Source organism: Falco cherrug, chromosome 7 (genome assembly GCF_023634085.1).
Source record: "Falco cherrug isolate bFalChe1 chromosome 7, bFalChe1.pri, whole genome shotgun sequence".
Lineage (NCBI taxonomy): Eukaryota > Metazoa > Chordata > Aves > Falconiformes > Falconidae > Falco > Falco cherrug.
In genome coordinates, this window is record NC_073703.1 from 53,519,608 (window position 1) to 53,531,918 (window position 12,311).

The 12,311-nt window shown below is 38.7% G+C and overlaps 1 protein-coding gene across 9 annotated transcripts in view; it reads right to left on the minus strand.

Moving 5' to 3' along the window:
• Positions 1-3,600: 3,600 nt before the first annotated feature.
• Positions 3,601-12,311, minus strand: part of GPHN (gephyrin) — a 296,954-nt gene continuing 288,243 nt past the window's right edge. For all 9 annotated transcript variants that reach the window (XM_055715673.1, XM_055715679.1, XM_055715678.1 and 6 more), the window contains 5 exons: positions 11,973-12,046; positions 9,222-9,286; positions 7,820-7,923; positions 6,523-6,619; positions 3,601-4,613 (listed from right to left, as the gene is read on the minus strand). In XM_055715673.1, coding sequence (XP_055571648.1) covers positions 4,480-4,613; positions 6,523-6,619; positions 7,820-7,923; positions 9,222-9,286; positions 11,973-12,046 — 474 coding nt within the window. In that variant the 3' untranslated portion in view covers positions 3,601-4,479. The remainder of the gene's footprint in view (positions 4,614-6,522; positions 6,620-7,819; positions 7,924-9,221; positions 9,287-11,972; positions 12,047-12,311) is intronic.

Consider the following 12,311-nt stretch of genomic DNA (forward strand, 5'->3'; position numbering starts at 1 on the left):
CTGTAGTGATAAATCTGGCTTTTTCATGGAAGTAATACCAGCTGACTTTAGATTCAGGAAGATGACCATAGATATAAAGCATTTAAGCTAAAGGTTTCTTACTTGGAATTTTGGGAAATGTGTAAAATAACCTCACAAAAGAAACATTAGGCTGGGAATATATTCCTGAATCCATTTGGGATTAAAGTCTATTAGAAATGTTTGGAAACTGTCGGCATAAATGACAGTCAATTTCCATGCTTTTTTTCTGATAATAAAAACTACTTTCAGTTTTCCAGCTAAGGCAAAATAATTTTTTTGGCAAATTTTGTGCTTGAGTATTTCAACATCTACCCTCTTCCTTCTTATTCTTAGTTTCTTGTCAGGTAAGAGGAAGAGTATAAGGATCATTACATGACAGTCCAATCTACTGCTTGATATGTAGCCTGATTTGGGCTCTGATTCCTCATGTGACACTCCCCCACTCTCCCACCTAGTTCCTCAGGGGAAGTACAAAGCCATATATCCAAATGTACCAAATAAATGTATCCAAGAAGGAGACTGCCTTTAAAACAACTATTGAACTTATTGCTAGTGAATCTTTATGTGTTTCCTGAGACGTTTCTTTAGCATTAACCAATACTTACTTTTTTTTGCTATCTCTCCCTCACTTTGCTTCTTTTCTTATTGTCAACCACAAATTCAGGTACCTGGAAACATCTTGGTGCTGTTATCATGTAAGAAAACAAAGCTGTAGTAAGTTTATTTTGTTTGGATGTAATGTACATTTTTCTTGTCTAACACAAAACCTCACAAACAGTTCAGGTGATGGTGTTATTTTTGGGAAGATGAGTAGTAGAACGTAACAGAGGGCCATAGGAAGTGCTGGATCATCTTAGCCTGGCATCTGCTTTCCAAAGATGCCCCACTGTAAAGTCTCAACTCCCAGCGTAGTTCCTGCCCTGCAAGTGCTGGCAGAGGTGTCAGCCTGAAGAGCTTTCCTGAGCATGACTGGAGGCAGGCCCTGAACACTGCCTCCAGTGTATGAAGATGACGAGGCTGGCGTGCACCATGCCAACACTGATGGACTTCGAACCAAGGCAACTGGAAGGGAAAGACAGATCCAGTCACTATTGCGGGCACTTCTGTGGTCAGTGCAGGGTATGTGCAGACTGCCTGTGGCCCGAAGACCATCCTTACTGGGCATGAGGCAAGCAGCAAATCTTCTGCATTGACATGAGAAAGAAGACAACCTTTAGCACTTGGTGCAGCGTGGCAAGCTAGGGAGGACAAAGACAACCTGCAGGACGATCCGAGTTGCATATTGTCCTTGAGCAGTATCCAAATCAAAAAGACTAAAGATTCCATGTTAATTAGTAAACTCTGGAGTCATACAGATGTGTAATAACTACCTACAGATCAAAGACATTTCATGTTTAGCATATTTTAACATCAAGATAGAATCAGTGTTGTAATTTCGGTAATTCAGGTCTTGAAATTAGCATTTGGAAGAGGTGAGTCTGTTCTTCCATTTACCTGATCGACTAGAGCTAGTTTTTGTATGTTACACATCCAGGGGTACCATCAAAGTTTTGGTACCAGCTAGCCAGGATGCAAAAGTTGCTGGAGGGTTTTGTAGGTCACTGTAGGAATATCCAAGCTGTATGAATGGGACTCAGAAGATCCACCGCATATGTTTCTACCCACAATCACTCCCATGTATATGCACTAAAGAAAATGATGTAAAAAGAAGAATACTACAAATATTGGAATACCAACCTTATTTTCAGTCACTGCTGGCATTGCTTCTTGTTGTTAACTAAATTACTATTTTGATTGTGCTAAAACCTTATTCAGAGAAGTAAAAATAGTGAAAACATTCCTTAAAATGTTTCCATTTGCAAGTCTCTGTCCTTGAACCAAAGTAACCACATACTTGAAGATCCCTTTGTCCTTGACTTCTTATCTGAAGCTTCCAACCTTCTCTGAAACTGTAGGTTGGGAATGTTAAAAGTAAAAAAGTAATTTGAATTTATCTATCTATATCAGATTTATATCTATTTATATTACAACAACCAAGGCAAATTCCTCAGATTTTAGGCTTGACAGTTGATACATAGTTGTAATAATGGTTTATTATACTGCTCCCAGAGTTCTCTCTCCAACATACTGCTATGGCTTTCAGTGTTAACAAAAGGCTGGGCTGTGTGCCTCTTTCTCAGAAAGTGCAAAGCTTATTTTCTTGCATAAAACTTTGAACACTGGGCAAAGGCCTCTACAAAAACCAGTAGGGTGGCTAAAGCAGTTTATAGTATCAGTGATTTGGACAAAAATTATGTTTAATAACCTCTAAATGCTTTATTTGTTACAATGGTAGTTAAGCGTTACAATGCCGAGATATGGTTTAAATGTAGCTATGCATTACCACAGCATCGTGCCAATTCTTGTCAGCCACATTTGTTTTGAGTAATGGTTTTAATGTAAGCCAGACCCAAGATATTTCTGGCTAGGTTTCCTCACATCTCTCTTATCTTTTTCTGGCATCTCCAACTGCATGAACAGTCTTCCCTCAGGTTGTTGTTAATGGTGTCCTTTACAAATTTCCAATTTTCATTATATATGCTGCTGTACTAACTCCTAACTGTATAATAATCCTTTGGATTATAATAGGCAGTGTTCTACATTATTTCTCAGAGACAAGTTAATTCTCTCTTTTCCTTCATCTGTGGTTTTACAGTGTTGGTACAGTAAATGCAGCAGGCATCCATGAATTTAATTAGGTATCATCCTGCTGCTAGAGAGATCACAAATGTGGACATGTAGTCCAGAACAAAGAAATATGGTCAGCAAGTTGTGTTACTATTTTTCTGAATGATCAGTCCCTGGAGTGCCTTTGAACATGGTGCATGCCCAGCTGCCTTCAACCTTTGCAATGGCCTGTGCAAGGGAGTATTCAGGCTGTTTCACAGCAGTTTGGTTTTAAAAATAGCCTCAGTGATGCCCTCTGCAGTTATCATAGAACTACAGCTCTGGTCCACTGTGGCAATCAGGATTTAAACCCAGTTTTCTGTGCCCTCCCTGCCTAAGTCTTCAAAAAATACTATAGACAAATGTTCTGGCTTCATGAATGAGTTGATGGGATAGCATTTTACCCATGAACTACAAGAAACAAGGTGTTGTAGGACACTGCTATGGTCTTAATCCCAGATGAAATGTGAAATTACCAAAATACGTAATCTGGTGAGGCCAAAAAAGTACAAGCATCTCATTAAAAAAAAAAAACCCAAACCCCAAACAAACAAGCAGTGCTTTATCAAATTCTATACAGTGCAGCACAAGGGCTGTTTGCAACTGCTATGCAATTTAGAGGGGGGGAAAAAAAAAGTATTCTCCAGCTTTGACTAGTCCAATTGTAAAGCACTCCAAATGCTGCTTCCATTTTGTCCTTTGGGAGGTCAGTGAGAGAAAGCTCACTTTGTATTTTCAGCTCACTTGTGATACTGTACATGAGGGAAGGCCCTAGATCCCACAGACTATTTCCCTTCCTTCCTGTCCTCTTCCCCCACCCCAAATACCCTCTTAAACTACTACTTTTTTGGTTCAAACAACAAGGCTAAACAGTTGAAATTTTAAATAATGATTGAGGATTTTTTTTATTCATTTAAGTTTCAATATCATTACAGAAAATGTTATGGTACAGAGTTGTTTAACATTAGTTTTATTTCTTTGCTCATTTAATTTCCACACGAATGCTGGTAACACTAATATCTGTACAAGATCAGTCTTTGATTTTTTTTAGTTTTTAGTTCTGTACATTTTTAAATGTATTGGTTAAAAAGGCTGTCAGCACTTAAGGAAGCAATTTTTTTGTTTGTTGAAATAAAAGGTATCCAGTTACTGCCCAAGAGTACTGAGCTGGGTGGCTGCTGGGACAAGAGAGATCCCTGAATGCGCAGCGAGGTGAGAAAACCTCGGGGCTTCATTGGGTTCCCAGTGCAGCCACTCTGCTGTTGGCACTGTGCACATCAACACGAGATACAAGATAAAGAACAAGCAGAAGCTCTCTGTGAAGCGGTTATGAAGCATACTAATAAGGGAAATCCAAGTGTTGTCTACGCTAGTATAAATAAGCAGACAGCCTTGTTTTAAGAGCATAAGTAGTTGTATCTTAAAGATGAGAAAAAACACAAGTTCTGCAGGCACCTACTGCTGTCTACTAAAAGCTACTGCTATTAGAACTAGCATTGAACACACAAAGCAATTGCAAGGAAAGGAAAAAGTTGCTTTGATATAATCAGAATAAATTTCTTTGTTAAGATTTGTTTTAAAGTTTTTTTTTAAAAGGTATTTATTTAAATTCCATTTGAAATATAATTCAAGATGTTGACTATACTGATCAACTGTTATCCAAATCAGAAAAACTAGCTGTGCCGTTGCATATTACAGGATACAGTCAATGATATGTGGACATGCATCAAAGCTTCGCTCTTGCTGGTGACATCATAGCCTTCCAATGACCATGACATCCACCACCTCCCCCTTGTGAAGCTCCACATACTGCTCTGTCTTTGGAGGTAGCATCAACAGTCCATTGGCACTGCGCATGCTCATCAGACGACTGCTCATCTGATTCCCTACAGGAGAGCGAGAGAAAAATTTCAGTTACATTTTCGGTTAGTTTCAAACGCTCCAAGACACCACGCAAGAAACATGAGCTGTTCTTACAAAGATGTTCATGTTCCTAACTTATTCATAAAGCTGGGATCTCACTGTTCCAAGGTGGATGGAAACAGAGAACTCTGTAAAGAATTAGTCAGCCTCTCATTGCTCTGGCTCTCAAAACCCTCATTCCCTTGGCTGATTGCTTTCCTGTCCAGCCTTCTACATTATCTGTACCTCATATCTTGTCACAGTAAATTGCTTTTCTAATTTCTAATTAGAATTCTAATTTCTAATTAAAATTTGTAATTTCTAATCCTATCAAAATTATTTTTCAATTTGTATACATAATTCTGACTGTACAAAGACAAAAACCAGCACAATCTGGAATGTTTTTAAAGTAGTTGAAGCCTTAGGCTGCAAAAGCTGATGGTGAGTAAACTTTTTGATAAAACTAAGGCTGCTAACACAGAACTAGCTGAATCCAGCAGATGTGAGCAGAATGAAGATAAGAACCAAGGAAACACTTCCAAGAGAATGAGGTAACTCCAGAAGAAGGCCAGCCCAGTGACAAAGCAAACCAGTAATAAATTAAGAGATCACCACACAGAATTAGAATTAGAATCAACCCAAAGTGATTGGACTTGGGGATTGTGTGCTGGGTGGTGCGGCTATAATTGAAGGGTGTGATCTGGGGTAGGGGTCCCTCTCTAGAGGCACCCAGCTTGAGCTGTAACCTGAGAACTAACAGAAGAGGAATTGGAAACCTTCACTTGGACTTCACATTTTTCAGCAGGATCCTAGGGTTGGACCCTGTTATGGTGTTTGGCTGCATAACCCCATAACATACGACACCTCAAAAAAATGGGTTTCTTTGGGACACTGAGCTTCTTGACATGTCCTGAAGATAGACGGTATCATATTGGTAGTACTGACAAAAAAGGAAGATACGTTAATAAGTCATGCCCTTTAGTTTCTTGGTTTTCAAAGTTGACCGACAGATAAATCATTCCAGACAGTCTGCTTGCTTAAGGAAAGCAGTGGTACACAAGTAAACAGAGTTAAACCAAACACAGCATTACAGATGTAAGTAGTACCTTGACTTACACCTGGAAATATATCAGCAGCTGTGTGATCTTGGGAGTCAACATTAAGAACTTTCTCTGAGTAAATAGTAAGATGCATTTGAGCTAATGTTTTCCCTGTGGAAAGCTGTAAATAGTTCTTCGTATTGAACAATTCAGATGTAGCAAAAAGACAGTTATTGTAAGGACCTGAATCTCATGAAATTGTCAAGAATTGGTCTTTTAGCAGTATACAACTGAAGTATTCAAACATGGTATTTACCTGAACTGCAGCTGAGTATCCAGAAGCATCCTTAGGTGGAAAACATGACTAATAAAAAGTCTTAGTCTGCTTTAAGAGAACATATTCAGCCTCTTTGATCTCTTTACTTTTCCAGTTCAGCTAGAATCACACTTCTTTTATTTGTATTGTTCCTACCTATGCCCCAACTTGTGTTTGTTTAGTACATGCACATGAGCAAAAGGAAGCAAATAGCCCTGTGAGTGCAAGTAAGCATGGGTGGTTATAAAAAGGAATGTGTGCACATATGCAAGCATACAGGCGTACAGTGTGTGTGTGTTTATAAAGGCAGGTTATTCAGATACAGGAAATTCTGATGGTTAAGTTGGTAAGTCATACCATGACTGAATTTGAAACTAATGTACATGCATGTACATGTACAAGTTTGTCAGCAAATCAGTCTGTATAAGGAAGGTTATACGAAAAAATGTGCACATGCTCCGTTGTTTTTAGACACGTCTGTAGAAGGGGAATGACCTGGGTGAGTGTGTCTGTCAGGCTGTGTGAGTGGGTACTAACCTGTACTCTGTGCCCAAGGTAGTGGTTCTTGGTGATGCCAAGTCAGTATGCACCGATGATATTCTGGGCGGGGGTCCAATTTTACGTCACATGATAACTGTAGAAGAAGCAAAGAAAGGATGAAAATGTCACACATTCAGAGTGCACTGTCTAGGATAACAGAATCATCTGCTCAATTGTTTTTCCTAAAAACAGTCTGTTTAAAAACTTGCATTTTGAGGTCAGATGGTGTCTAGTGCAAAATCAAAAGCTCTAGAAGGTAGAGACTGCGATATTTAAGGGAAATACAACTGTGATATTATAATATCAAAGTGTATGATGGACTCTACGTGCATTAAGTGGAATATTCCAAAGCTTTTCCTTTACTGGGAGTTAAAGATATAATTTAGTTGGAAAAAAGCTCTATTGTCTTTGGATTACACATGCATAAAGATAAAAAATTAATTCACATTCAAAAATCCTGCTAGCTCTGACAAAAGGGAAGTGGTCAATCTTTGAAATGAAAAGACATATGGGGCATGGCTCACAATGGAATTTAATTGAACACACTGGAAAATTTATGCAAAAGTAAGGATCACTACAAATTTCTCTCTTTTAGGATATTTTAGCTGTGAGATGAAGAAAAATCTGGATGCCTGAGGAAGTGTGGAAGAGAGATATAGGATAAGCAGTAAGAAAAGTGCATAGGCAAGAACACTAGGAAAACTATAAAAGGTAATGTGTTCCTTGGTACTTTATTTGAATCAAAAATAGAAGAATAACACATTATAATAATGTGCCTTGAATCTATATTACACTGAGTTACAATATCCATGATTTCTTGTAAGAGTGAAATGAATAGTTTAAGGGATTTACATTGCTTAGAGTAGGGGTCACGTGGGTTACTTATATAAATAACTCAAGATCAGAAAGGCTTTAACATTTGTATTTTCTGTTGCTAATACAGAACTACCCAGCTCTTGAAGACATTCCTAGATTACTCTGCATTTTTTTACCACTGGTTAAAACAAATGTTTTGTTTGAACAGGAAAGCATCCTTCCTGCCTGACTGGCAAACAGCTGCTTGTATATCTGTATGTCTTGCTCCATTAGATAGCCACCTAACTCTTAGAAATTATGGGACTGAATATTACCAGTTACAGAGAATGCGAATGTACCTCTGTTTTGTGTGAACTTCCTTCAGTTTGCCAGAATTAGTTTAGGGCTCAGATTCCACAAACAAGACAGCCTTTCACAGCCCAAAGAGCTGTACTTCAACTTCTTGAAAGACTTTTTAAATAGAGGACAAGGTTCTTACCCTGGCTTTGATGATGGTGGGCCGAGGATCCAGGATTCCCTGCATTTTCCTCAGTGCGGGAACAACAAACAGATTGCAGGTGACAACAGCTGACACAGGGTTGCCTGTAGGACAAAGAACAGTTGGTGGTGACTCCCTCTTGATTTACTCTGTAAAATGCTGAGAGTGATCTCAAGTTTTTAAAGCAATTGCGCTCTAAAGGATTCTAAAGAGCTCTTCAGTGCTATGTACAGGAAACATTTCAGTCAAGACTGGAGGGGTATGTGGCAAGTACACCTGTTGAAAGCTACATTCTCTGGCTGATGGTGTGCCAAAATCCTGCTCTGACCAGAACTGCCCTGTGTTCCTCAGGCCCCGCCATTTGCCTCTGCTCCTCTGTTGCCTTTGTCTTACTCCTAGATTTGTCTGGGGTCAGTGCAGGGTTTACTGAGCACAGGTATAGGTCCTAGCTTATAGGGCTCTTGACTCGTAATTAATGATTCCAAGACCTACAGAGAAATAACTTTCAATTCCCTAACAGGGTAGCAAAATGCTGTAGTACAAATTCTGAGGAGAATTCTACTGATTTGTATGTCTTCTCTTGAATAACAGAGGTGTATGACCAACGTCTGTCAAACACCACTTGTCTTATACATCTGGACTTCCCTAGATGATACTTCTGAAATAAATATTATGATCAGACAGATGCTCCATTGATCTCTCTCCTGGAAGAAAATGTACTGCAGCAACTAAAACAAGAGAGAGAAAAAGCACTAGAGAGACATCTGAAAACCACCAGCTTATCAAGAACAGGATTCCTTGTGTAGCCAGAAATCCATGCAAAGCCAGAGCAGTAAGAATAAAAATAAATTCCTCCCGATTTAGGAAGATAGAGATTTGTAGCCAGATCCCTAAGGAAATTTTATTCTGAATTCAGTGATTTCCCAAGGGACACAGCATGCAGGAGGTGAAGCGATGCTGCCCTCTCTTGGTTCCACGGTATGATCATGATAAAAAAAATTCTGTGACATGTTCCTTGGCACTCCCTCGTATTTTCTTTCCATTTTCAATACTTGAGAGTGGATACACTGACTTACATGCACAGAATGTTCAATGTGAAGGTGGAGGGAGCTGTAGGAAAAACCCACCTCTGTACAGTACCACTTACAAAACCTAAAGAAATTGTTGGATGGAAGAAATCTTAAGGCCTGTACACCAGCAAATTCTGAGGACAGGAACAAGAACCCCTTATTGTTTCCCTGTAAGTCTGCCTCTTCTGGAAATTTCTTGGAAAATCTTAAAGGTACCTTCCTTAGGGATGCCAACACCAGACGTAGAGGCATAGGTGCTGTGAAACGCCACTATTCTGGTTCATGTCTGTCATCTATGCACAGCAACAAAAGTAATCCACAAAACATCTTACCTGGGAGCGCAAAGATTATTTTTCTTACGCCATCAATATCCAGGGTTGCAAAAGTTGTTGGCAGGCTATGGAAAAGGAAAATCATTTAAAATCTGCAGTAGACTTTGATTGAACACTATTATATTATTGTTTAAAACATTTGGTAAAGAAAAAAACCAGGATCTCTCTTTTTCTCAGCAGTTCATTAGCACCTGCTGCTTATTTTATACTGGGGGTACAATCCTCTCTTTGTGATGACAGAACAGTTAGTTTTTCTTGGTATTCAGCTATGAAGCTGTAAGTAGATGAATTTGCTTCTGGTGAGGAAACACCTAAGAGCAGATGAACTAGTAATCAAAAATCTAAATCCTGTCTTCATGCTAGAAGCCAATTAACAAAGAAGTAATACTGAAATTATGGAGTTACAGAGCTGTATTTGTTTTCCATAGAAGGTTCTCCAAATTTTTTGTAACATTAGTGACTCTAATTTCCAGTGTATACAGCAGTAGTGACAATGGAGCAGTATTTCAGAGCAGCAAATGCTAGCTAGTCTGCAGATGAACAAATTCAGTTACACAGGCAGAGCGGCAGTCCGGTAAGACCTAGGTCTATCAGTAAAGAGCTCTTTGTGTGATCTGTAGTGACTTGTTATCAGGGCTGTTACAGTTATGCAAATGGAACAGTAACGTGATGGCTCAAGAATGTGGCTGACAAAGAAGAAGGACTCGTCCATTAAAAAGTTTTCTCTATACCTATGTTAATGTAATCCTTTTAAACATTAGAAATGATACTTTATAAGGAGCAGTAATTCGGCTGAGTTCCTTGGTTTCATCTTAAGCTAACAACTATCACCTGGTCAGCAGATGCTAGTTGCTCACCAGCAGCAACTTTGGAGATTTGCCACACTTTCACCATTACTACCTAGTTTTGTACCCGCTAGGACTAATCAATATCCTATTTTTTCAGGGAAAATTGGTGTTGGATGTTTTTGTTTTAAAATGTCTCTAACATAATGGAAACTATGTGCCAGACCTCCAAATCTTATAACCAGTGCACAAACTGAGGTACAAGAAAATCTAGTTGCTAATTCATATTTACTGGAAACTCTGAATTGTCATATGAAATTTCAACACCATCACTGGTAAAATCATCCAGTACTTCCTTCTGCCAGTGCTGCTAGATGAGATACAACCTTACATTAGCTCAGCAACTTTCATAATCAAGTGGAGAAATGGTAAACCCTAGGCATCACTCTGCAGTCATTTAGACATCAAAATACAGGCATACAAAGCAAACTGTGACTTCATTTTTGGTACTTACTCAAGGCAATTTTTTCCAATAAAGTAATCACAATTTATATCTAAGGTCTTTTAAGACAGAATTAATAAAAACTAAGACACAGTATTTACTACTGCACTACAGCCAATGAAAATGAGAGTGCTTCCATTCTCAGTAGGATTAGATAACCAAATGTTTTGGTAGCATTTAGAAATATCTTTCTTGGGGCATAAAATGAAAATGGATCTTTGGGGAAAGTAAGATTTCTTAAAGCTTTTCTGACTAGTTATTAGAAGTTTATTGCTACAAGTCTACAGAGGGATCACCAGAAGAAAGAATTACATTCGCTTTCAGATTAGCCAGAACCAGAATTTAATATTCTGAATTCTCTAAATCAGGATATCCGTTCTTGTCAGCAGCAGAGGCTGGAGTGCAGATTTCACTTTTGGGACTTCCCCACATTGGCTGTCGCAGTATGACAGAAGCAGTGAGCAATTTCCATGCCTGGGCTACATCCAGCATGGGAAGAAACATGCTTTCAGCTCACTTGTTCCTTTTATGGAAGGAAGGTGGTGGTAGTAGCAGCACAAGCACCAAACCCACATGCAGTTCTTTACGGGATTGTATGCAGAGACAGTAAAAATATTTGTCTATTCTCACAGCAAAACCCCACTTTCTGTTCTGCTCCCTGGCAACAGTTACGGGCTAGAGGGAATCATTCCTCAAGGGTGCACTTGGCCTTGGGTTACTGGATGGTGCCAACCTAGCTTGCAAACAAACTGCACTCCATGATTAGTGAGGCAGAGCTGTAGACATCTTTCCACTGCTGTACTGCGAAAGGGAACTCTCTATTTTCAATACATGTAGTTTTCATTTTCTCTACAAAGCACACTTCCAGTCTCATTAATTAGCAGTGCTACAGCAAAGAAAGCACTGCTGAAACAGTTTTCTGAAGAAAACTAAATACATAAAGGATTGTGTTTACTTTAAAATTGCTGTGCTCAATATGCCAACTGGATAAAACTTTGTAAATTAACTGTCATTCCACCTCTCTCAAGACTCTGCTTGTTTATAGGAATATGACTTATGCAAATTTTGAAGTGAAATGAGATGCTCATTATGCAAACCAGCACCCAATGTCCTTGGATTTCCCAGTTATTTCATAACTATGTCAATATCTGAGCTCTGTGATCACACTGAAGAGTGTGGCAATATTTATACCATGCTGTTTTCCCCCCAGTCTCCAAACTTGGTTTGCCATAGTTATCAGAGAATTATCTCTTACTGATAATAAGCAATCTCTCTGTTCCAGTTAATTTTACCCATCAAGATGATGACTAATCCAAATAGGACTGATTTTGCTTCTTTTCCCATATGTATCTACCATGTGGTTTACAGTATATGATGAAAACTGAAATCTACTGAAACACTTACATAGGATATTTAGCCCAATATAACCTCCATCTATGCTGCCTAAGTAGAAAGATTTCTTACCCTGGTTTCATAAAAACTCTGCCAAAGTGAATCTGTGCATGAAGATCAATATCCAGCACCTGTTTAAGATAGTCCTGTTTAAATAATAATAAAAAAAAATCAATTAAGTAACATCAAAGTGGCTTACATCATCTAACCATTCAAAGCAATTAATTAATATCAAGTGAAGATGAAAGACTTCTCATATCCCAAAAGTGCTACAGTCCAGTGGGGTATTTCCGGTATTTGGAAGAAAGTATTTTCAAAAAGAAGAGGTGAAGAACAGACTCATTTTAGGTGCCAAACCTGACTCCATGAGGACACAGTAATATATTTACTTAAAAGTCAGCTGCAGCATCA